At 40.2% G+C, this 24,465-nt stretch overlaps 1 protein-coding gene across 1 annotated transcript in view; it reads right to left on the reverse strand.

The window, feature by feature from the left end:
* Positions 1-255: 255 nt before the first annotated feature.
* The window catches only part of LOC140349342 (ATP-binding cassette sub-family C member 8-like), a 41,733-nt gene continuing 17,523 nt past the window's right edge, over positions 256-24,465 (reverse strand). Inside the window, exons 13-30 of the mRNA XM_072435639.1 lie at positions 23,399-23,536; positions 22,607-22,732; positions 22,037-22,136; positions 20,485-20,550; positions 17,595-17,842; positions 13,476-13,642; positions 12,336-12,563; positions 12,046-12,138; positions 11,877-11,979; positions 11,413-11,526; positions 9,618-9,738; positions 9,207-9,337; positions 9,052-9,130; positions 8,870-8,978; positions 6,579-6,682; positions 4,546-4,679; positions 1,794-1,856; positions 256-542 (exon numbers count right to left, since the gene is read on the reverse strand). Coding sequence (XP_072291740.1) covers positions 405-542; positions 1,794-1,856; positions 4,546-4,679; positions 6,579-6,682; positions 8,870-8,978; positions 9,052-9,130; positions 9,207-9,337; positions 9,618-9,738; positions 11,413-11,526; positions 11,877-11,979; positions 12,046-12,138; positions 12,336-12,563; positions 13,476-13,642; positions 17,595-17,842; positions 20,485-20,550; positions 22,037-22,136; positions 22,607-22,732; positions 23,399-23,536 — 2,262 coding nt within the window. The 3' untranslated portion in view covers positions 256-404. The remainder of the gene's footprint in view (positions 543-1,793; positions 1,857-4,545; positions 4,680-6,578; positions 6,683-8,869; positions 8,979-9,051; positions 9,131-9,206; positions 9,338-9,617; positions 9,739-11,412; positions 11,527-11,876; positions 11,980-12,045; positions 12,139-12,335; positions 12,564-13,475; positions 13,643-17,594; positions 17,843-20,484; positions 20,551-22,036; positions 22,137-22,606; positions 22,733-23,398; positions 23,537-24,465) is intronic.

Consider the following 24,465-nt stretch of genomic DNA (forward strand, 5'->3'; position numbering starts at 1 on the left):
TGTGAAAGTGTGTTCAGCCTTGTGCTGCTCAAATACAGAAATGATTATTGTTTTTGACCTGGAAATGTTGGTCTTAAGCATTTCCTTAAAGGTAATATTTGATATTTAAAATGCCTTTGTTTCCATAAGGAACATGTTCATATCTAATGCTTTGTTCGTAATGTTGATTCATTCACAATTTAAAGGTTTTTCAACCGGATTATCCAGTCAAAGCTGAGTTTCCACATTGATCTCTTCTTGAATCAAACACAGCACTTCAGTGATAATTCATATTTTATTATTAAAGACAAAACATTTGTATATGTACAATATAAATACAACATGGTTAAAAAATAAATGAAATATATTTATTATATGCTCCATGGGACAATTGCACTTTGAATGTCTTCGATTGTTCGCTCGTGCTACTTGTCTGCACGCACGAAGGAGGCGAAGACACTGTCCTCCTCGTCCAGCAGGACCTGGGGTTTGTCGTGCTCCAGAATGATCCCCCGCTTCATCACAATCACCAGGTCGGCATTGAGGATGGTGTGGACGCGATGCTGAGGAAGACAAGACGTCACTTACTAAAGCCAATAGTGATGATACCAGATCAAATACAAGTATGAACAAACGTCTATTAAAACCAGAATTACCACTGTTACCACTGATAGTCCAACTCTCAAGTCCACATTTATCTTCTAACCCGGCGCTTTTTAGCCTTTTTTGTCTGTTTGTTTTTGTCCTTAACTCTGGTATTGGGCAAATACATCTGTTTACTTGAGTAGAATATTGTCTAAATAAATAAATATGTATTTATTTATTTATAGGAGATCTTCTACTGAAAGTATCTACCTCTGTATCTACCTGCGTTGCACCAATGAAATTTCCCCATGTGGGACAATAAAGGAATATCTTATTTTATCTTATCTATTATTACTATTATGATCTTGTTTTAATGATATTCATGTCACAAATCCTGCAAAACAATCTTAAGGATGTACAATTGACTATACGGAAATATTGTCTTATTCAAGTTCAATCCATTTTTACCTCTGGTTTTCTATCTCTAATGGACAACAAGTTTAGTAGTTGTACATTAGTGTATATTAGGCACAAACGGGTTATAGAATCGTCAGTGGTCAAAATGGTGCACGTCACGGCAGCCGCGAGCATTAGCTTCTCAAATTTGACTGATTTGCAGATACGGCCAAACAAATGACACAAAATGGTAATTCATTTTGAAAAGTCACCTTAATACATAACTGCATTGTAGGGTTAGTTTGTTTTCATGTTAGTTCAAACATGCATTGAAAATTATACCATTTATCTAACCTACATAAATAATAATGAAGATTTTTATTGTGGGAAATAAAACATTGTTAGTATGATTGAACAGGGACAATAAATAAAGCACAAATACAAAGAGGTCAAAACAACAAAGTCATTTTAAAGATTATTGCTCTTCATTATTGTCATTCCTCATTGGGCGGAGCCTCTACCGTGAAAGTTACGCCTTTTAATCATCACAGGCCATACATTTCTCAAGGTGCCATCAGTTTACCTCAGAGGACTTTTCCCCCTTTTGGCCGGAGATAAAAAGCGAGCATGTTTACCACATCGTTTGTCATCCACCTTCATCTAATGTCCCGCTGCTGTGTTTTAACCTTCTCTACTGCGCGCTGCAGAACATATGCCGTGAGCTGCGGTGGAGGTGTGCGGAGAAGGTCAGCGCTTCCACACGGAGAAGCTGACTTGCATAAAATACTGTAGAGCACCGAAGGCCAATGGCGCCAATGTAAGAAGATACTCACTGCTATTATAACTACTGTCCGGTCAGCAAATGCGGTCATCACCACTTTCTGCAAGATGTTCTCCTGCGGCGAAAAAAAGAGAAGAATAAAAAGGTCAGAAATGTGCGCATAGGATAGGGATGTCAGGATTATTTGGTGAATTGTGATGATGGAGGTCAGAGTATAATCGTGAGAGCCCAAAAAAAGTAAAATGACAAGAATTTTAGAAGGAAAAATAAGCAGTTTCTAGTAAAGTTGTACTACAAAAAAGTAAACCTACAGGTGATGTGCTTTTATATCTGGCTATTTATGTCACATCAACTGTACTTTATCATTTACAAAGATGGATTTCATAAAACTGGTCACAAACAAGAGGTTGAAAATCTATTAGACACCGCCTTATATTACTGGAAATGTGGTTTGTTAAACATTTTCTGGGGGACGACACCCAGACCCCCCTCTTCCAGTGTCAGAATTCTGATAAGACAATGTGACTGATAGAGAATTAAAGACTTAACCAATTTCTTTCATGATGTCGCATTGTGAATAGTAGTAAAATTATGACTTGACTCCAACATTTTATATCAAACATCTGCACAGGAGGATCTGTTAAAGTACAATACCAAGTACAGCTTCCACTTACTTTACCAACAAATAGCCTAAAGTCAAGTAGAAACAAAGGTAGTAGCACTCTTTTTTCCGCCCCATCTCGTCCTCTGATTAAAAGCTTGGTGCTTTGCCTCAGGGCTGTAATGTCTATGTGAGTGACCCATCAGTCTGAAGAGGGACTTACAAATAACACGTCTTTGTTCTTCTTGTCTTACCCCCGGGCTCTTGTCTCATTTCCTTTCACTCTTCTTGCTTTATAAATGCCTCCGCTGCCCGAGCTCTTTCAAAACAAACTATTGACCAAGCTAACCATGGCTGCAGTGCAGGTTTCAAATAGATTCATAGTTTTACTCATTCACAAGGATGTAGCAAAATCATTGAAAAATATATGCTTTAATTGAATTTAAATTTTAATTCAATTTTTTCAATTTTTAATTTTTTTTTATTTTAACACAATACAACAAAAACTAACTCAAATGTGTTAATTTTCATAGTTTTTTTCTAATTTAAGTCCAAATTTAAAGTTTGTGTTTAAACTAAATTCAACTTGCCAGAATAAAATGATATCAAACTATTGGGCCCAAGGAATAAAAAGATAAAAATCTACATAAGTCATTACAAAACACGATACTCGATACTACGATTTTCCTACAGAAAAGCGATAAAAGGCCAATTGACTTTTTCACACAAGAAAATGACGACATTCACACGTTGCCAAAACAACAAAGAATTGGGTTCAAATATCGCACTTTTCTTCACTGACTGGAAATACGCGTCTTTCCAATGATATTCAGGTGTTTCTCTGGAATTTCTTTGTTGTTTTGGCACCACATGAATGTACTTTTCACTGGTCTCACGTCGCTTGGCCTCCTCTGCCTCCTCTCTCTCCTCTGTCTCTCCCTCCTCTGCCTCCTCTGTCTCCTCTGTCTCTCCCTCCTCTGCCTCCTCTGCCTCCTCTGTCTCCTCTGTCTCCTCTGTCTCTCCCTCCTCTGCCTCCTCTGCCTCCTCTGTCTCCTCTGCCTCCTCTCTCTCCTCTGTCTCTCCCTCCTCTCCCTCCTCTGCCTCCTCTGTCTCTCCCTCCTCTGCCTCCTCTGTCTCTCCCTCCTCTGCCTCCTCTGTCTCTCCCTCCTCTGCCTCCTCTCTCTCCTCTGTCTCTCCCTCCTCTGCCTCCTCTGCCTCCTCTGCCTCCTCTGTCTCTCCCTCCTCTGCCTCCTCTGCCTCCTCTGCCTCCTCTGCCTCCTCTGTCTCTCCCTCCTCTGCCTCCTCTGCCTCCTCTGCCTCCTCTGCCTCCTCTGCCTCCTCTGCCTCCTCTGCCTCCTCTGTCTCCTCTGCCTCCTCTCTCTCCTCTGTCTCTCCCTCCTCTGCCTCCTCTGCCTCCTCTGTCTCTCCCTCCTCTGCCTCCTCTGCCTCCTCTGCCTCCTCTGTCTCTCCCTCCTCTGCCTCCTCTGCCTCCTCTGTCTCTCCCTCCTCTCCCTCCTCTGCCTCCTCTGCCTCCTCTGCCTCCTCTGTCTCCTCTGCCTCCTCTGCCTCCTCTGTCTCTCCCTCCTCTGCCTCCTCTGTCTCTCCCTCCTCTGCCTCCTCTGTCTCTCCCTCCTCTGCCTCCTCTGTCTCTCCCTCCTCTGCCTCCTCTGTCTCTCCCTCCTCTGCCTCCTCTGTCTCTCCCTCCTCTGCCTCCTCTGTCTCCTCTGCCTCCTCTCTCTCCTCTGTCTCTCCCTCCTCTGCCTCCTCTGTCGCTCCCTCCTCTGCCTCCTCTGTCTCCTCTGCCTCCTCTGCCTCCTCTGTCTCTCCCTCCTCTGCCTCCTCTGTCTCCTCTGCCTCCTCTGCCTCCTCTGTCTCTCCCTCCTCTGTCTCTCCCTCCTCTGCCTCCTCTGCCTCCTCTGTCTCCTCTGCCTCCTCTGCCTCTCCCTCCTCTGCCTCCTCTGCTTCCTCTGCCTCCTCTGCCTCCTCTGCCTCCTCTGTCTCCTCTGTCTCCTCTGTCTCCTCTGCCTCCTTTCCCTCCTTTCTCTCCTTTCCCTCCTCTGCCTCCTCTGCCTCCTCTGCCTCCTCTGCCTCCTCTGCCTCCTCTGCCTCCTCCACTTCCTCCACTTCCTCCACTTCCTCCACTTCCTCCACTTCCTTCACTGCCTCCACTTCTTATTCTGAAGCTCGTCATGCGAACACTGACCGTTGCCATGTCGATGGACGCCGTGGCCTCGTCCATAATGAGGATGCTGCTCTTACGGACGAAGGCTCGGGCCAAACAGAACAGCTGCCTCTGGCCTTGGCTGAAGTTCTCTCCTCCCTCAGTGATCGTGGCATCTGAAAGACACACATTCATGATCAGTTTTCTTTTGGCCAAATAATATGATTTGTAGGAATGTGATGTCATTATATGAACAAACTCTTAATAATACACTGAACTGCAGCAGTTCATGTCTATTGCGTAACAGTAAGAACATAAAAGCACAAAAACATGAATCCTCCCTCAGAGTATGACCTGAATATGATATTAATAGCACAAATCATGGGTTTAAACGTTTTTTTTATAGGAAATATTTTGAGGACTTTGCCCATTCGAAAGACTATTTTGTTATTGTTATTTGCTGTGGCAACGGTGCTAAAATTCCATCACTTTGAACCCCATGGTTACGCTCACCGGGAAATGTTTTGAGCAATAAAACGCCATGAGCCTCGTCGCAATATTGCAATAAAAATGCCATCCGGTGAATACAGTGATATTAAGCATGAAAGTTGGATGTTACCATTCCTCTTGTGTTAAATACAAAGCAACATTGAGATGTAAATAAAAAACAACCAGGACAATCGTGTTATCTGCACTTTTGTTTGAATCCTTATTCTGGCCTTTGGGGCTGAATACATTTTCTACCTACAAAATTCTTCATAAATATTTAAAACTTTAAACCAATGGGGATTTTAAGACAGTTTGTTGTTTTAGAGATGATTAAAACAGCAGTTTAATGTAATCAGCTTGAAGTTGGATTATTATTATTTTTAAAGAGGAAAACCTTCAAAGATGAATTGATTGACAAAAGTTCTTCAGAATGATTTATTATTTAAAAAAAAAACTTCCAACTTGAAGCTGGGTACCGGATTTTCCAACCACAAAAGGAGGAAGGAAGAAGGTATTTAAATCTCGTCCTTCGCTCTCACAAACCCTTTTCTGCATTTATTTTAGGGGCGTGAGGGTTTAGAACGGAACGAGATGGCAAAGTTAAACTGGAGTGGACCACCCAAGGACAGCCGATCAGAGCACTGCTTTTACTTCCTGCTTGAGGTCAAATACCATATAATTAGCTGCAAACGACGAGCAGTGGTTTCATTTTGTCACAAAGTCCTGCTTTTAAAATACACTTTTTGGGGGGAAACATCAAATTCAAAAAAGAATAGCTGTAAGTAATAATTTGATGCGGTTGCTCTGCTGCACTGTGGCCTGCTGGATTTGATCAATAACAGATGTTTATTGCCGTTAAATCCTAAGCTCTATTCCAGATCCAACAAACCAGTTTAATTAACGTTAGTGCTCCAAAACCCACTGCGGTGACATACGGTACAATGGGGCAGCACTACAAATCACCTGATTTAAAATATACTTTATTTAACTCTGGGCAAATAAACGACCCTCTTGTGAAACGGATCGATATCACATTGAACATTTGTCTCTGGGAAACGTATTAAACGTCAGGAGGCTCAGTTCCAGTCACATGCTCGTACCGCAGTCTGCACAAAGGTCTATTTTTCCACCGCAGTGCACCGCCGCTTTCTCCTCTTTCACGCGGAAGTAAAACGGCCGACACAGATCTGAAGTGACCGAGCGTTCAGCGAGTATGTAGGCTCAGTGCTATCCCAAGGTTCAGCGAGGGACTCGGAATGTCTCCTGTGTCGAAATGATGATCCCAAAGCCAGGAAGAATGTTGAAGTTTATTTGAAGGGCAGACAAAAAGCTATAGAAAAGAGTTCTGCGGCGGTATAAAACATTCATGCTCGTGTATTTTGATACAGTTTGAATAGCGGCAGTGATTAGAATGTGAATTTATGACCTGGGCGAGTCATGGGGCAGAGTCTCTAACAAACAGTTTATCCACAAGGACGGCCACGCTACTGTGTCGGTTTGCAGGGTAAACAAACCACTCGAAGCCTGAATTATGTGCGATGTGACGGTGGGTTTGCAATAACGTCACGGAAGACGGACTATCTCACCGAGGCCCCCTGGGAGAGTCTTGACCACAGGCTTCAGCTGAGCAATCTCCAAAGCTTCCCACAGCATCTCGTCCGTGGCCTTCATTTCCGGGTCCAAGTTAAATCTACAAACAGACAAAGGGTCAGGGTGGACAGTATTGACAGAAGTGGATGTCTCCGATATTAGGCCTGAGACACAAGCAGGCAAAGGCCCTGTTCGTCTCATATAATGGTAGTAATGTATATTCTTTTATGACAACGTTATGTCGATCGTCAGAAATGTGCTTAAACGTCCCTGTAAATGCCACGGTCGAGATTCAAATGTCAAACAAAATGTCAATGGAATCCAAAATGACCATTAAAATACCGTATAAGATTATGATAATTAAGCCCTGCCTTTATTTGGATGATTGTACTACAAGTTTGAGTAACACTTTATAATAACTACATGTATTCCTGTCTTAACAGACCATGAACAAAGACTACTTAAATAATACTCCAACCCTAATTCCTAACCTTAATTAAGTTGTTACTAAGCCTGAATCATGCTTAATAAATGTTCATAATGATTAAGACTTTGTTCATGCTTTGTTGAAATGAGCGTGTTTATAGTTATTATTAAGTTTGAGTTTGATTTTGCTTTTCTGTGGTGCACTATGTAACTTTTCTGATCCCTACCTGTTTCCATGGAGATGTTACAACACTAAAGAACAGGCACGATACTCGAAACCGATTTTCATACCACAATGAAATGTATTGATACTTGAGCATAGAGTAGTTTCGATATTTAGCGTCGATTAGCATCTGATTTTTTGATACTTTTGACTGCCCTACTGCAATATTTCACAGTACGGCTTTAAACAAATGTATCTCCATGGAGACGAGCAGGTCCACGTTACAAGAGGACAAGAATACATGAGCATTTTTGAGCATTCGTAAGGAAATGCTAGATAAATATAATAAATGCAATGCTGCGGAACATTGCAAGCAAAACAATGACATCTCCAGGCGTCAGAAGAGTTACTTTTAAACCATTAAAGATTATATACATTTTGCACATCTCCAAAACAACAACTGCGATATTGTAAGTTTTTCGATGCATCTCTCACCTCAAATAAAGGGCATTACACAATCCTACACATCTCAAAGTCTTATAGAAGGACTGAGTTTCAGATGCCTGTGCTGGTCGCAAACCAAAAAACTTAATTGCCACAGTATTTTAGTCCAAATATAAACCTCCTCTCAGGACACAGGTCTTAACGCAGCAGATGGAGCTCCTACTTATGGCTCTCGTCTCATATAACGAGGCCAATGCAGCAAGAAAAGTTTATTTGTGTGTTTATTGGCTCATTGCCAGTAATAAAGGATCATTTGTTTGGTAAATGGAGACGTTATCTTTTCTCATTATGTAACGAAACCAGTTTTTGGGGAAGACAGATGTATCTTCACTGCTGCTGTAACTGGAACCTCTCTTCATACTAATATTATAACATTGGAAACATTGAACAACAGTAGTTAATTCAGTGGCCACTTAAGGCCATGCTTTATGGAGGGCATTTCCACTGTGTGTGTTCCTGAGAAATGACCCGATTTCTGGTTCACAAGCCCAGATTAAGGTGCTGGAGTTTTGTCTAAATAAGGACGTGATTCAAAACGGGGCAAATGTGGTGTTAAATACGTATAATTCCCATGTATTAAAGGTGCATGATGTAGTTTTTCTGTTGGAGGTCCGCCATCTGTTTGCCTCCATGGAGATTGAATTGATTGCCTTGAATGTCCCACTGTATGGCATTACACTTACAGTGTCTATTGCCATTTTAAGCAATTAAAAACATCTGTAATTGAATAAATGCAAGCTAAAAAATTCAATCACTGTCAGTCAACATTTTTTTATATCTGTCTCTTTTCAAATAAATCAATAAATACATAAAATAAAGTGATTTTAATACATAAAATGAACACAAAAGGCTTTACGGTGCACCCTCACAACCGTTTTACCCACACAATAACTCCCCCAATACACACACACACACACACACACGCACGCACGCACGCACGCACTCTAAAACACATGAAACTGAGTACAGATGCACCAGATGAGGCAGCATCATCAGAGGAGCCGTCTGCAACAGGAGCAGAAAGTTGCCCATAGCCACAGGACACCAAACCTCCACCAGGGGCCCACGAGACCACTGCTCCTGGTACACAGGGTCCTCAGACAAAGCATGTCCATGGAGACAAGGATGTGATAGACCCCTTCACCAGAGTGCACCTCTTACATGTGACCTTTGAGGGTGTAAATTGGTTCTTACCGTATTGTGCCACTGAAAAGAATGGGGTCTTGGAGGATGATGGACAGGCGCGACCTGAGCGTCTGTAAGGGCAGTTTGGCAATGTCGATGTCATCTATCACGATCCTCCCTGCGGTGAAAGGACAGCTTTTACTTTGGGCATGTCACAAATTATTACCAGCATCATTTGATGTGGGTTTTACCTTCAAACATGTCCACCATGCGGAAAAACGCCAATGAAAAGGAGGATTTTCCACTTCCTGTCCGTCCGCAGATTCCCACCTGAAAGGGATAATATAGTTAACATCAGTAATTTATAAAAGCTTAGTTTCTTCCGCTTTGTTGCTGTATTACTCACTTTCTGCCCAGGGCTGATGTGAGCGTTGACATTTTTGAGAACGGGCTTCAGAGTGGCATCGTAGCGGACACTTAAATTCTGTATTTTGATCTCTCCCTCGTGAGGCCATCCATCAGGGACCTGAGACACAGCTGAAGGAGCCCAGACATATTAGGAAAGCCATTTTAGATGACAGAACTTGAATAAATAAGAGCTTAGTCATTCCACGTATCATCCAACGGCTATGATTTCTATGCTATGTGTCTTTTGTGGTGAGTTGAAACCAAATGAGGCATGTAACTGACTCTGTCCTATGGGTAATTGAACACTCATTTGAAGGAGATGAATGTGGTGCAGTCTGTTTAGAGGAATGAGGTCAACATTTAACTGACCTTTTGCGTTTAATTTCTAGGGAGTGAAAGTTAATCTTACTAAGCAGGCCGTCATAATTCTCTGGCTCCGTTTTGAGAAGGCCGTTGATTCTTTTGACAGAGCCAAGCTGCACTTCCATGTCTGCCAAGTTACGCACCATCCAGTTCAAGTAGTTTGACACCTGATACACACAGAGACAGCAGGAGTAAGCAGGAGATAAGGTTAATGTCACTGAGGGGACAGAATCTTGGCACAGATTCAAGTAAACAGCAAACTAATGTGTAGTCTAAAGTCCTTTCTTCTGCTGATAACAACCATGTGGAAGAGTTTGCATGAGAATAAATGAAACAGTTTACAAAACAGATAATTATATATATATTTTTTAATTCATACACTTTTCCTTTAACTTGTTACCATCCACCTATTTTCGCCCTGTGCACAATGGTTGGACATACCCAAATGGCATTGCTTATTAAAAGAGGATCTTATGTTCCACATGCAAGTGTGATGCATCATTAGAAAGCTTAGGCCTTCTAGTTTCTGCAGATGTGCACATGAACACTGTCAGGGCTTCAGAACTTACACTACAGAGGCCCAAACATAAACAAAACATCCTTTTTTAGTCTCGCCTGAATATTGTTAATTTGTAATGGTCCCGAGCATGACATACTTCATTGTGTGCATATGCTGTTCACTGTACATGATGTTTATCTTGTTGACAACAACTGTGTAAAGTTTCAGATCTCTGGGAACAGGCATTTTGGTGCTGTTGACCTTTTTGTATCAAAAAGTATATTCGGAACAAGTGATCCAAATATGTGCCAACTGTGCCAAACTGTTTTATTACAATTTTAGCTCCTCTATGATCATAAAACATACATTTTGATGTTTTGTAGGCCACTAATAGCAATTATAACTGCTAAAAAAAAAATATGTGAAAATGTGTAAATATGAGTTTACCCATGAATTTCCCATATAGAGGTTAAAAAAAAATTATAATATTTTTATTTTATTTTTTTATTGGTATAATAATACATTTATCTAACAAAATGCACGTCCAAAAGGCTAATCAAATCAGAAAACGTTATGCGCAAAATCCTGCCGAGAAATCTGGCTCTTTACAGCCTTCCCGGAGCCTTACGCACGAGAATACAGAAGATTCTGTGTCAATAAGCCCTTTGTCCCGCCCCTCTTTCTAAAGCTATTCTCATTAGCTAGAATAATATGTCAATCAAACTCAGCTACGTCATTCACACGCGGCGCTATTTAGATGTAAACAGACTAATCCATGTGCGTCGCAAGCGGCGCATTTTTTTTTGCGGAGGCTGTAGCAAACAAACCCGTGGACAGAAAAAATCGTGGATGGTCTCATTCTGTAGGTAACAGTCTGAAGAAAAGAAGGATATCCAACATTATTTTATAGGTCAAACAGGTCATTTGTTATGGACGGAGAAATGCGCCGGACAAGCGCATTCTCGTCCGGCGAGAAACGAAGAAAAGTTTGTTTACTTGACAATATCTCGAAATCGGATAACTTCAGGAAAAATACAAGTGGATATTGTTTTTCAATGGTTCCTTACGGACAGACTGAGTACAAGAATGTACAGAATTAAAGCCGTTTCGTCCGTCATAAATAGCAAACAGGACATGCGTTTGTAAAAGTTGAGACTTTCTCACAAACTATTGGCAATTGCTTTTTGGGGCATATTATTCAATGTAAATCAATGACATATTCGTTTTGTTGAGAAAATAAGCTTTAAAATGATGTATGGCTTGCTGGTATTGACCACGGAAATAAAAGTGATCATGTAAGAGAAAGTCTGCAGACTGTACACAAAGTGAGAGCAGCTCTTACCATGAGAGCGTATGTGAGTCCCAGTCCCACGAGGCCCGTGGAGAGGTGGTTGTACATAGAGTTAGTGATGGATGCAACTGCTGCCACCAGCACTACACAAGCTCCAATGTACTCCTGAAGGCAGAAGGAAACGTATTGTTGTCATTGAAACCATGTTTGGGCTTTTCAACATGATAAAACCTATATCTCCAATGTGTCAGTTTGAATATTTCAAAAATCAGTTCATTTAGATTTATTTTTTTATTATTTTACTGTTTTGTTGCTCAGAAACACAAGAATAATTTGAGATCATGTGATCGCCAACAATCACATGATCCACACTCCTACGATTACTCCTCCTGCTGCATGCATAAGAGATTACAATGTTTAGCATTCCTAAAGAGCGAGCAGTTAACCAAGCACACCAGAAAGCCTGTGGCAGCTGCTGCTGTTTATTATACTAAACAAGATAAACACATCATTACCATGCGGACCTCCAGCCAACGGTTGGCCGCTGTGAGGAATAAAGTGGCAATATTGTTGGCATCAGTGAACTGCAATAACCTCTGTCTGAAGCGCGGCTCGTACCTGCCAAACACAGGGCTATTAGAAATGATTTAGGAGCTGATAGCAGTCTGTCCTCTGATGTTGTACCTGAGGGCTCTTATTGTGGTGAGGCCTTCCACTGTCTCTGAGAAATGAGAGAGCAGAGGCAGCTGGGTGCTGTCTTCCAGCTGCTGCAGATCCCTGATAAAGACACAATGTATTGACCGATGCACCGTGGAGTCAAATCAACACCACCTTTAAAACCCTGAGACATTAAGCCCACAATGGCAGTTTCTAATGTGTTTAAGTCAAATGTATTCTGTGGTAATCCATCACACTTATGTCCTTATCCAACAATAGCCCATGTGCGGCCGGCTGCGTCGTGACCCGAGCCTCACCTGGAGGCCACTCTGAAGTACTTCTGGATGAAGTAGCAGGTGATAACGAGTGGCAGCAGGGCGACGAAGAAGACGGGGGTGACATAGGAGATGACCCCGAGTGCAGACACACACAGCAGCGTGGAGCGGCTCAGACACTCCAAGGTGGTCGGGATGTGCTGGTCGATGGTGTTTGTGTCGGTGGAAAACCTGTTTAGGATGCTGCCGAGCGGCGTGGTCTCAAATAGCCTGTTCAAGTGAAAAATGAAGCTTTTATTAATGCTGGAAGGTAGGAGCAGACGCTACACATGAATTAGGGTTAATAATGATGATGAATTCCCCTCTTTAGGAAAAGATTTTATTAACTCCTTCCACATTTTGTACACTGACTCAAAGCTATCTGCACAAACCTCATGCCAAAATAAACAAATAGCCATAAATAAACAAATAGACCTACCGTATTTTCTGTACTATAAGCCACACTGGATTATAAGGTGCACTGAATATCATTTTTTCATATATATAAGGAGCATTAAGCAAAACAAAACGTGTACCACACAAAATCGCTTCCAGGTCAGTAAGCACAACCAGAATTAATCCATATATAAGGCGCACTGGATTATAAGGCGTTAATATCGTTTCTTGAGAAAATTAAAGGCTTTTAAGTGCACCTTATAGTGTGGAAACTACGGTAAATGATCAAATTAGCTTAAAGATCAGCTTATCAGATAAATCTATATTCTGAACATAATGTCGAACTTTGAATTTATATCAAACATGTTCAAAGTTGTTAGGTTTTGCATGTTTACACGTTAAACAATCAAAAAGTCAGATTTTGAAGAGGGTCTTGAGAAAGTACATACATGAATTGACTATTAGCTTCAAATCAGTTTGGTTTTCGGCAGATTTAGATCCAGAATAACGCCTGTTGACACTGCTGTTTGTCGTGAGCTGGTGCGTGTAAATGAAATGAGATGTGTAACGTGTACAAGTGCACTCAGCCATGCTTCTGCGCACACACATTTGTAGTAGGTTTGTGTGTTTTTCTGAGAGATTCCTCGTAGCCGCCGCGTTTAGAAAGCAGATGGTCTTTAAAGTAATGGGGTGAGAAAGCCGTCTTTAGCGTTCGTCAGCTCGCGGTCCTTTCATCGCTGGGTTTACCTCATGGGCGCCAGAATGATCTTGTCTAGCAGATTGTGGTGGAGCTCTTTGGCCACTTTGTGACAGGTCCACTCCACGGCCACCGAGGACGTCAAACAGAGGATTATACCCAGACAACACAGCACGCTGAAGACAGACAGGTACCAGGAGTGACTGAAGCCGCAATCCTGGAAAGAACAATTCAACCGTTCAAGTCACTCGTCTCCAAAGGCGCTTTATTTAGAAACATAATTAATCTCTGGGGTTAATATTAAGCTGTTGGGTAATTGGCAGTGTTAGAGTGATTGATGCTCTTATTGGTTCCTTCTCCTTCCACTCAAATGTTACGGTTTCAACTCATGTTTTGGTCTCATACAAAATAACAACAAAAAAGTTAGAGAAAGAAACGTATGAAAAATATAAAACAATGGATCCAATATATTAAACGTGTTAAATTTACTTCATGTCGATCTAAATGTCGTTATTGTCCTCAGAGAGCTATTTGTCTTGCCACAAAACATTAAGAAGAACAACAAACATTCAACAACAGTCACAATTAAAATAAATTATAAGGTTTATAAATGATAAAAATGACTTCAATAAGAAAGTGCTTGTAATGTAAAGTGCTTGTTTTAGAGTTCAATCATTCAAAAGAGTCTAGACCAGGGGTGTCCAAACTAGTAGTACTTTTTACTACATGTTTTTCTTTGTATTCTATCTTACAAGCTTAATAACAAAACTTTTGGCGTAGAAAATACCCAAAATTTAGGCCCCCAGGGGAAATTGTGTCACTGAAGCTCAATCAAACCTTGGCTAAATGTACCTTACTGAATCAGTGTATGTGTTTCCCCAGGTCACATACTGTAGATCAGGGGTGGGCAATTATTTTCCTCCGAGGGCCATATTCGAATCCAGGCAAGTAGCGGAGGGCCGGCCCACGATCATTGGTGTAAAAAAAAAAAAAATCCCAAAAATTAAATATCAAATAAAATATCACTTTTCTGTCAAAAATAGGCTATTGAATCTATTATTTAATTCATTTCACGTCATATTTATTAAGGATACAAGTGCAGACAGATGCCTGAGGGCATTACTTGGACAAGCTTGGCGGGCCGGATTGAAAGGCCCGTCGGGCCGGATGTGGCCCGTGGGCCATAGTTTGCCCACTCCTGCTGTAGAGTGACAGGAAACCTTTACATTTTACATTTACCTATTTGTTCATCCATAAAAGATGCCACAAATGGAGCTCAACAGTTGCCCACTAAGTTTACCATACATTTTTCCCATAGACATTCAGAAAATAACATTAAAAGTCTGTTTCTTAGTTTTTTAGCTACGTTTCTTGGACTAAAAACAACCACGTTATAGCTGGTTAGCCTCTATCGCACTTTGGATATTTGAACATTTTGAAAAATCTATGGGAAATATGAGTGGGAAGTTTACTTCTGCAACCCAGGGCAGACTTTGACGTGTGGGGGACGTTTATTATTAGGCCTGAGCTCAAACCACGTGGCCCCTGTGCTCCTGTTTCAGTGCACTTTTTATGTCCAGTTCTTCTCTGGCTCTGAAGGAGGTGGACAGTGCTGTGAAGTGGCAGTAATGTGCCCGATAGCGTGGCAGGACTCTCGAGCACGGTTGGCTTCATGCCGTACAGAAGACTACATCCGACTGGAGATTAGATAAAAGCAGGAGCTCAGCCAGACCGCTCATCCCTGGCAGCAAGTGACCGAATATTTAACATTGGGTGTGTCGTTATGGATAATCGAATCTGGCTGTGTCTTTAACCTCCACGTGGCATTAGTGAAACGTGACTTGGAGCTAGCATTTTGCGCTCGCGGATGAAAGCACGGGAACATGATAACGTGTAGACAGCCAGAATGGCCTCATAGTGTGCAACAAAAAGCTTAACCTTTGGACATGGTCTGTGTTTGTGCTGGGAATTAGGGATTCACATGGCTGTAATTGTTTAAATGCACATGCAGTACTGGTCTTCGCCTGCAGGGGTCTTGTGGCAGCTGTTGTTCAAAATGTCCCACACTGGGCCTACACTACAAAGATGTAAGAACTAGCAACTTCAGTCATCACTGAGTGGCCTAATATGAATCCCTCTAGGCAAGCAACTAATGACTGTTTAGCTGATCGATTCATCTTTTCATTTATCGATTAGTTGTTTAGAAAAAGGAATATGAGATGAATATGAGATCAATATGAGATTTTTACCAAAGTTGCCTCAGAAGAAGTTAAGAAGTACATGTATTCGATATAACTGATGTTTATTTTACCATTATTATTATTATCATTAGTATTATCTTGTCTCACGCTAGCTGTTTTTATTTTATTTTATCTTTATTTTTCCCCTCCATTCCTTATTAGGAAATGAGAGGTTTTGTCTATAGGAGTTTTATTTATAAGAGTTCTTCTATTAAGAGTGTTTTTTAAACTTCCTACAAGTTATCTGTTCTTTTCCTCTGTATCTACCTGCGTTGCAACGATGAAATTTCTCCACGTGTGGACAATAAAGGAATATCTTATCTTATTCATGAGTCTTAAAACCTCGTCTCTCGGAGTTTGCTAATAATCCAGATAACTATTCTTTCAATAATCGATAGTTACTTTGTTTCAGCCCTAAATCCTTCCTATTGCATCACTATATATAACTTCCATTGAAGCAAACAAAACAAAAGAAACCTATGAATATAATTGACCTAGATGAATTAGATACATTTGTTGTCTATCACCGTACGACCACAATCAGCGATTCTGCAGTGAAAATGAAGACAAAAAAGATCCTTGCTCGAGATGCTTAAAGCCTTAGGTGAAAATGCACTTTCCCCATCTAACTTTATCATAATATTGACCCAAACTATGTCGCTTTCCATTCACTGTCGAGTTACATACAGCAAGCATCTGGCTGCTGCTGCTGCTGCTGGGCAAACTCTCCTTCTGGAGCTGGCAGCACTGTAGGTCATCACAACTCAGCGGATATTCACCAGGGAATTACACAAAATCAGTTACGCAACTCTGCTGGCATGTTCAGCAAATCCTCCATACAGAGGCTGTGCAGGTGGAAGCTCAACATTCACAGAGAATGACAAAATACACGAGTCAGTGGTGATGAATGACATTTTCTCCTGTGACAGCTCAAAACACAACTAAATGTGAAAGTCTAAAAACAAATATAAAGGTACCTGCCATTTAAAGAAACTCAAGTCAAAAAGAAGTAGAAAACTAAATAAACAACAGGAACACTTCAGCTACACTCACTGTTTATCACTGATACAGACTTGCACTTTGAAAATAGTTGAGCTGATTACTTTCTCTCATTAAATAAGATGTTCGTGGGTCAGTTTGTTGCTGGGCGAGTTGAAGTGTCATAAATCTTCTAAAAGTGAAACAAAAATTAGGCCGCAAAAAGCAAAGAAAGATTTTAGTTTTCAGTTGCTGGTCATAATTCCCAGTCGGAATGTGGAGGAGCATTTCTCTGACATGGTAAAGTGTTATTTATTTGTACAATATATTAACCACAAGACAAAGTGAAAGGACAGATGCTGGTGCCAGGTTATAACACATATGCTAATTTACACCTGATGTTCCTGAGCGGGTAAATGTCATGGAAGTATTTGAGAGCTGAATTTGAAGTATGTGGATAAATAGAGCAATCAGAGTGACAAAAATCTAAAATCATCCAATGTCACACTTCAAACACACACTACACATTTCTCTCTCTTACTCTCCCTCTCACATCCTTTCTATCAGGCTTCCAAACACATTATTTTCATTCAAGTTTATAATAAAATGTGTGCAAACAACAGCCATTCCTTCATCAAACGTGCAAACATTTGAAATCCAGTGTAAGTTTTAATCTTTGCTTGCAAATTGTTCCAATGCCTCACGGCCACAGAGGAAAAAGGCTGATTTTGGCGAGTGTGGTCCGACATTTAGGGGCAACGCACTCTCCTCTAGAGGATGAGCATTTAATCGTGCTGTTTGTTCTGAGCCCAGCAACACAAAGCCTAGCAGCAGCATGAAGAACTTTGAAAAAAATCGACAAATATTGGTATATGTCATTAAATTATCATAAAACACATAGAAAAATGCATAACCTCTCATTTCTATCAATTTTTCGATCCCGTTTCTCACCTGAACGACGGAGCAGTTCCGAGCTGTGGCTTCGATCTTGGCAGAAATCACGCGGGACGTCCAGTGTGCCAGCCAGTAGTCGATGGCCACCATGAGCGTGTGTTTGAGGAGCTGCGACAGGAGCAGCAGCGAGAGCAGCAGGAGTCCGGCCGAGGACAGATATGAGCCACAGGAGCGCCACGGGATTGTGGCCCGCTGACGCATCACCTGAGAGAGGTTGTCCTCGTCCTCGCTCTCCACAGACTCCTCTGAGGACACAGCAGCAGCGCGTTCAGAGGGACGGGAGGTTAAAGGTGCACCATGCAGCGGTTCTGGTGGAGAGTCCACTCGTCTCGATGGAAATGTTAGGGCTTTGCCTGGGACGTTCCACTTTACGGCATTAAACGTGTCACCACTTTATAATAACTGCACTTTAAATAGCATAAAAAAAGACTTAATTCAATGTGAACAAATCGTTTAGTAAGAATGAATCAACCTCAGTAACTAGTGACATCAGCGAAATATTATATTTTCACGGAAAAAAAAGTATTATTTTCCTTTTTTTTTTTTTTTTTAATTGTCACGTTCCCACGAGATAATTATCACGATAATTAAAAAAAAAAAAAAAAAAAAAAAAAGTAATTTTTTTTCTTCCCCCGTGAAAATATAATAATTTCGCTGATGTCACTAGCGGGGCTCCGTAATTTTGGATATTAATTAAGTATTTGTTTTATTTATTTGTATTGTGATTTTTTAACGCATCTTTTCCTTTTCTCTAAATCAGTGGTTCCTAATTGTTTTTCCTCGACGCCCTGACAACTCTATTACCTGATAAAAAACAATGACTAACAAGTAACTAACAAATAAACAAAGACTGAGGTGTTTTTCTTCCCCCAGCAGATTTCCCCTCTTTTGTTTGAGTTTATTTGCACTAATGATCACTTCTACGCCCTGACCCTCTGACCAGGCGAAGCTCGTGGGACCCTCTGCAATCTCTGGCGCCCCCCCAGGTTAGTGTCCACTGTAAAGCACTTTCAATTAGACTGTGGATGAAATAAAGTGCTCTCCAAATAAAGCTGCAACGTGTTTGAGTTCACTAATTCACACACACTTATTTAATGTAATGAGTGGCCATTTTGGTGTGCTCAGAGCAAACGTCTGGTCAAGAAAAGATACAAAAACAACATTTAAAGTGAAATCTAAAGAGCACAGTATTACACTAATGTAGAAAGGGAATAGTCATCTGGACACGGTTTTTAAAATCAAGACTATTTTGAGTCCCAGAAGTCATTTTGTAGCAGAATTTATACAGCACTGAGCAAGATTAGTCCAAATAAAGTTGCTTTGCCTTGTTACTGAACCTGTATCATTCTTAATAAACAATTAGTTCATTATGCAATAAGTCTTTGTTCATCCGGTATTTAGGGTAATAAAAGTGTAGTTATTATAAAGTGCAAGATTTCATAATTTTTTTTAGCAATAAATGCGAGAAAGCTACGTTTATTGCAATAATGATACGATTTCCATGGAGAAATGCACCAGAAATGTTACATAATGCATCCTCAAGAGTGTTGTACAGTGGCAAATATGTAATCATTCTTTTCAATTTCATCCCTCTCATGTTCAGTTTGTCAATCCCATGCTTTTCTTTGGCTGTTGACTCACTGCGTACGAGCTCTTTTCACATTTCTGACAGATCCGCCCTCCGTTCCCCGCTTTTATATTTACCATGCTTGGAATTCAGGAAAAAAAAGAGCACCAGAGAGGATAAAACACAGCCTGCTACAAGCTATAGAATCACAAAATCAGCTTGTAAATCACAAAATCAGCTTGTATCTCAGCTAGGGATGTCACGATATCAAACGTTTCTGTTTCAGCTATTGTGAAAAGAAACGTCACAAGAAATAACGATTATTCTAATTGACAAAGACCAAAACGAGTGAAATCCGTAATTTTCTTTCATTCTATCGCATTACTGTTCCAATAGTATGTGAGCAGCTTTATGAAATCAAACTTTATGAATGCAAAAGTCAAGTTATTATGACACAAACAGCCACATTAAAATCCCTTTACTTTAGCTTTACAGTATTAATCTAATTCTTATGACTTACTTTTACTTTACACTGAAAAAAAATGACAATCTTAAATAAGATAATGAGTTAAAAAGTGATTGAATTGCGTAATATTTAACTTGATTTGAATATATTTAGACTTTCTCACAATAGGATTTGTCAATAGAACATGTTTGTGTTGTTGTTTTCACCTGCACAGTGAATGTCATGTTACAAAATGCATTGTCTTTTTCTTATTTTCAGATATTTCATGCTCGTTCCATTGGCAATGTTATCATCAGACAGTCAAATATATCATCAAAACAAGTCAAATACTACTTATTCCAACTTATTTTCACCTATCAACACATTTTCCAGTGCTCAATCCTTGTTTTTTACATTTTACCACTGCATTGTGACTTAAATAATCCCAATTATCGATCGATTGGGCAATCTTGACATCCCTAATCTCCACAGATAGAACACGGTGAGCGTAACACAGCAGCCATCACACACAAACTACCCTTTCCCCGCTGTAAATCTACCACATAACAACATGCTGCGGGCGTTTGCGGGTGTCCTGGACATTCAGACAAGCTGCAAAAGAAGCGGGATAAGAAAAACAGGACAGCTGACAGGATTAAAAAAGACAGACTATACCGCCGTGTATCTGCGTATCATGCTGCGGCCGTAAACAAAACGTCACAAAAAAGGTAGAACGGGGGACGAAAGGTAGAAAGTACACATCTGTCACAGGGGCGGGGCGGGCGGGGGGGATATAAACGGCCGCGGGTTTCTTTCACAGTGCCACATTCTTCTCACAGTTGTCGTGGTGGTTGAGTCATGCATTGTGGCCACACCTGCTCGTTCGAACATGAGCGCAGCGGCTTGTGTGGCAGCCATCGCACAAGTCCAGGCACCAGTGCACAGAAAACAACACAGAACACAGGTAAAGGACGCTGCGCCACCCACTGCGGGGCGCACAGCTTTTACACAGTGTCAGACAAACACATTGTTCTAGCAGGTGTGACTGTCAGCCCTACAGACAAACCACTGTGCATTTATATAACGCAGTATATAAAACACGAGGAGGATTTTGAGGGATGTTTTGCATAAGGATGTTATAGCATTCGCTTTTGTTACGCAAAATAATAGGGGGAAAATCAAGTTATAGCCAGAGAAAAGTGAATGTCTCGGTTTTTGTGTGTGTTTTTTTGTGTGTTCCGATATCGATATTGTGTCAGTTCAACAGAAATGTGTATTAGTGGAGATTTATGAATGTGAAACGTGTCAGATAATGTGTGAAATGAATCGTAAAAGAAATATCACTTTATACTGTTATTTGAAAGTTTATGACACCCATGTAGCATGTAGCATGTTGTAGCATTTTTTACTATTAACGATGTACTCAATATTCAAGTTTGGCATGTCTTCAAAACTACATTCACAATATTATCTAAAAGTTGACACATTGCCTCAAATTATATCTATTTAAATTTGTTCCTTTAAATTTAGTTTGAAGAAGTACTCAATATTAACAGCACTTTTCGAAACATTTTAGACAAGCTGTACCTAACCAATGCAAGAATTCAAAGGTGTACGTATAACTTTGATCACACCTAATGCACAATGCGTGATATACAGTCATTTAAGTATCTAATTAGTTAATTTTGTCGACTCGCAGTGAAACATTCTTGCATTATTTCATTTAAATTCAAACTTATCTTACGGCTAGAGCTGCACGATGTAACTTTTCAGGTAAACACTGGAAAAATGTACAATCTTAAGTAAGACAATAAGTTAAAAAGGGATTGATATAAGTTGTATTTATCTTAATTTGAGTTTATTTTGACTTTCTTAAAACAAGTTGTGCTCTTATTTCAAGTGTGGCAGCATTTTTTTTCTCATTTAGAGTTAGAAAATGCTTGTCCCGTTCTCATTTTAAATAAAACAAGATAGATTATGCTCGTTTCATTGGCATTCTTACGTCAAAGTAGTCATATACACTCAAAACAAGATAAATACTGCACATTTCAAGCACTTATTAACTTCTTATTTCAGATGTTTCCATGTGGTTATTGCTTTGCCTGGAATGTTCCACAGTATGACATTAAATTTGTCCATCTCCACAGCGTCAAATAGATCTCTGGAGAGACCAATCACATATTTGAGGAAAAAAACACTTGAATATAACTGAATAAATGCAATATGAATGCGTTTAATGTCATACAGTGGAACTTTCATGCAAAGCGAATACATTTCCACGGAGACAAACAGAAAAGTTACATAGTGCACCTTTAGCGGAGGCTGTGTTTGAAGGTTTTAGACATTAAATGGTGTCAGAAAGAAGGACAGAGTATCTTATAGCTAACCCACATGTGTCGCCCATACTGTCTTTGACCTCTGACCTCTCACCTTCCTCCTCGTCCGCCGTCCTCACCGCTTCTCTCGAGTACATGGCCCTGCGCAGGTTTTTCCTCTCCAGATCTGTGGCGCTCTCTGCGACAGTCTCCTGGAGGCACAGACAGACACGGTGACCTCGTTTAGGCCTTAATACAGGCATGTCCAAACTAGGGCCCCGGGTCCAAATGCGGCCCTCAAACCAATTTTTGTTGGCCCTCCAGTTTCCTGCTATGTCGGCCCAAACAACAAAAACTAGTACTTTTAACTGTGAAATTGGACAAATTCAGGCATATTGATGTTATACCAACCTAATATTAATGTTCTAGGTCTAATTAAAGGTGTGGAGGCTCATCGCAATTACGCCAAATGCAAAATTTTGAATGATTCACTTTGTCATTCAACAAATTCGACATTGTCAAGTTGTTTGTGGCCCTCTGCCCCGTATAAGTTTCAAAATGCGGCCCTTGGTGAAAAAAGTTTGGACACCCCTGCCTTAAAGGGATCCGGTCCGACGTGTGAATCACCATTTTCACTAAGTCCACGACGTCGCACAGACATTCAGCATTTTAACGTGATTACCTTCTCGAACTCCTTGTCCTTTCGGTGCATGAGCGACTTCCACTGCTCGAACAGTTCCGGCTGTGCTTTTTGGATGTCTTTCAAAGTGCCCTCAGTCTGAATCGTGCCGTCTTTCATAGCGATAATCTGTCGGAGCGAAGGAAAAACAAACGACAGACAAAGCAATCTCGTTAATTGTATACGTTCGAGATAAGACTCGACATTCAATTGTATGTGAAAGAGAAGCAATGCAATCACAAACTGGGTGATTGAAGCAGGGCTGTCGATAACACAATCAAAAAGACCTCAACTGATACTACTTTCAAAACTAGTTACTCAAATGGCCATGAATTTAATTTGCTTTTATATATAGTTTCAGAATGGTCTTGATGTATTTCAGAACAAGTGTTAGACCATATATTCAAACTAATTCACCTAATCTTACTAATAAAGAAACCTTGACTAGTGTAATGTAATTTAAACAAATGCTGTATTAATGTAATTACACTGTATAAAATGTGTGTCTTCTAATACACAAAAAACGACTACTTTTCCTGAGTCTGTCATCTGTACGCATGTTCATGGGGTTCTTTATCAAAAAGGTCAAACAAACTGAAAAACAATATGCTAATTTTAGTTTGACTTCAAAGGGCTGCGCCAGATTTGTTCTTTTCATGTAATAAATTAAAATGTGATTTTTCACAGCACAGTTATATTTTAAATTTAAGAGGGTTTATTTAAACGTATTTTCTTTGTACTGGAATAGAGTTTGACGTTTGACTCCGGTGACAACATTAGATGAAGGAGCCTCACCCAGTCGGCGTGGGGCAGGTACTGGAGCTTGTGAGTGACCAGCACCACAGTCCTTTTCTCTTCACTGAGCATCTTCAGGATGCCCTCTTGCATGAGATGGTCACTTAAGTGGATGTCCAACGCCGAGAATGGATCGTCCTGTTAGAAAGTACAGAGATAGGCAAAAGCAAATTCATTCATTTTTTTTTTGATTTTTCTCTTTTTTGTGTGTATTTTTTTATAATGTTGTTGTTTATTTGTCTCACTAAAAAGCAAAAAAAACATATTTTTAAAAAGGATAAATAGTAGAGCTAAACAATTTGGTGGTAAGAATTGCAATTGTGATTATATTTGTGTTTTAATAACCGGATTTTGTTCAAATGCATCCAAGAGAATTGACAAAAAGACAACTAAGAACATGTTTGTAAAGATCTAAACTTACACAGAATAAGAGTATGCAGATATTGTGTTGTTTGTATTCAGATATTGTGTTGTTTGTGGAGGAAATTATGGTACTTTGCAACCTTTGCAATTTGATATTTACCTCCATTGAAATAGCATTTAAGTTTCAATGCGATTAAACTATCTGCCCGAAACAAATAGATGAACAATTCAACAAAAAAAATAAGGGTAATTAGTGTGTATGGGGGCAGGGGAAAATGGGAATGAATCGCTCAAAATACTACTTTGAGTGGCTTAATGCTGACAGAAAACATAAATAACGTGGTAAAAAGCTCTTAAGAGTCAATTTAGCATTATATGTCTCTTTTAAAATACTGGTAGGAAAAATATAGATATTGATCTGTTAAATAAAAATAGGTTTGATTGGGTTGGACACAACAGAGGTCAATTTGGTTTGACTAAATCTTTTTTCTACATAGTGGCTGTTTTATTGCGTGAAAACTAACTGAAAATCAGCATCTGTTTTTTTTCTCAATTGCAGTCATTTGATCTTGACATTTCTCCTAATAATCCAGCTTACTCTTTGATTATTACTTCACAACAACAAACTCTGCAAAGACCTGGCATTTCAGAACATCAAGCGTTACACAGAACTAACCAAAAAGCCAATCTGAGTCTGGGATCTT

The sequence above is a fragment of the Eucyclogobius newberryi genome, unplaced genomic scaffold (assembly GCF_026437365.1).
Source record: "Eucyclogobius newberryi isolate DKJ021-1_F unplaced genomic scaffold, fEucNew1.0.hap1 SCAF_7, whole genome shotgun sequence".
Classification (NCBI taxonomy): domain Eukaryota; kingdom Metazoa; phylum Chordata; class Actinopteri; order Gobiiformes; family Gobiidae; genus Eucyclogobius; species Eucyclogobius newberryi.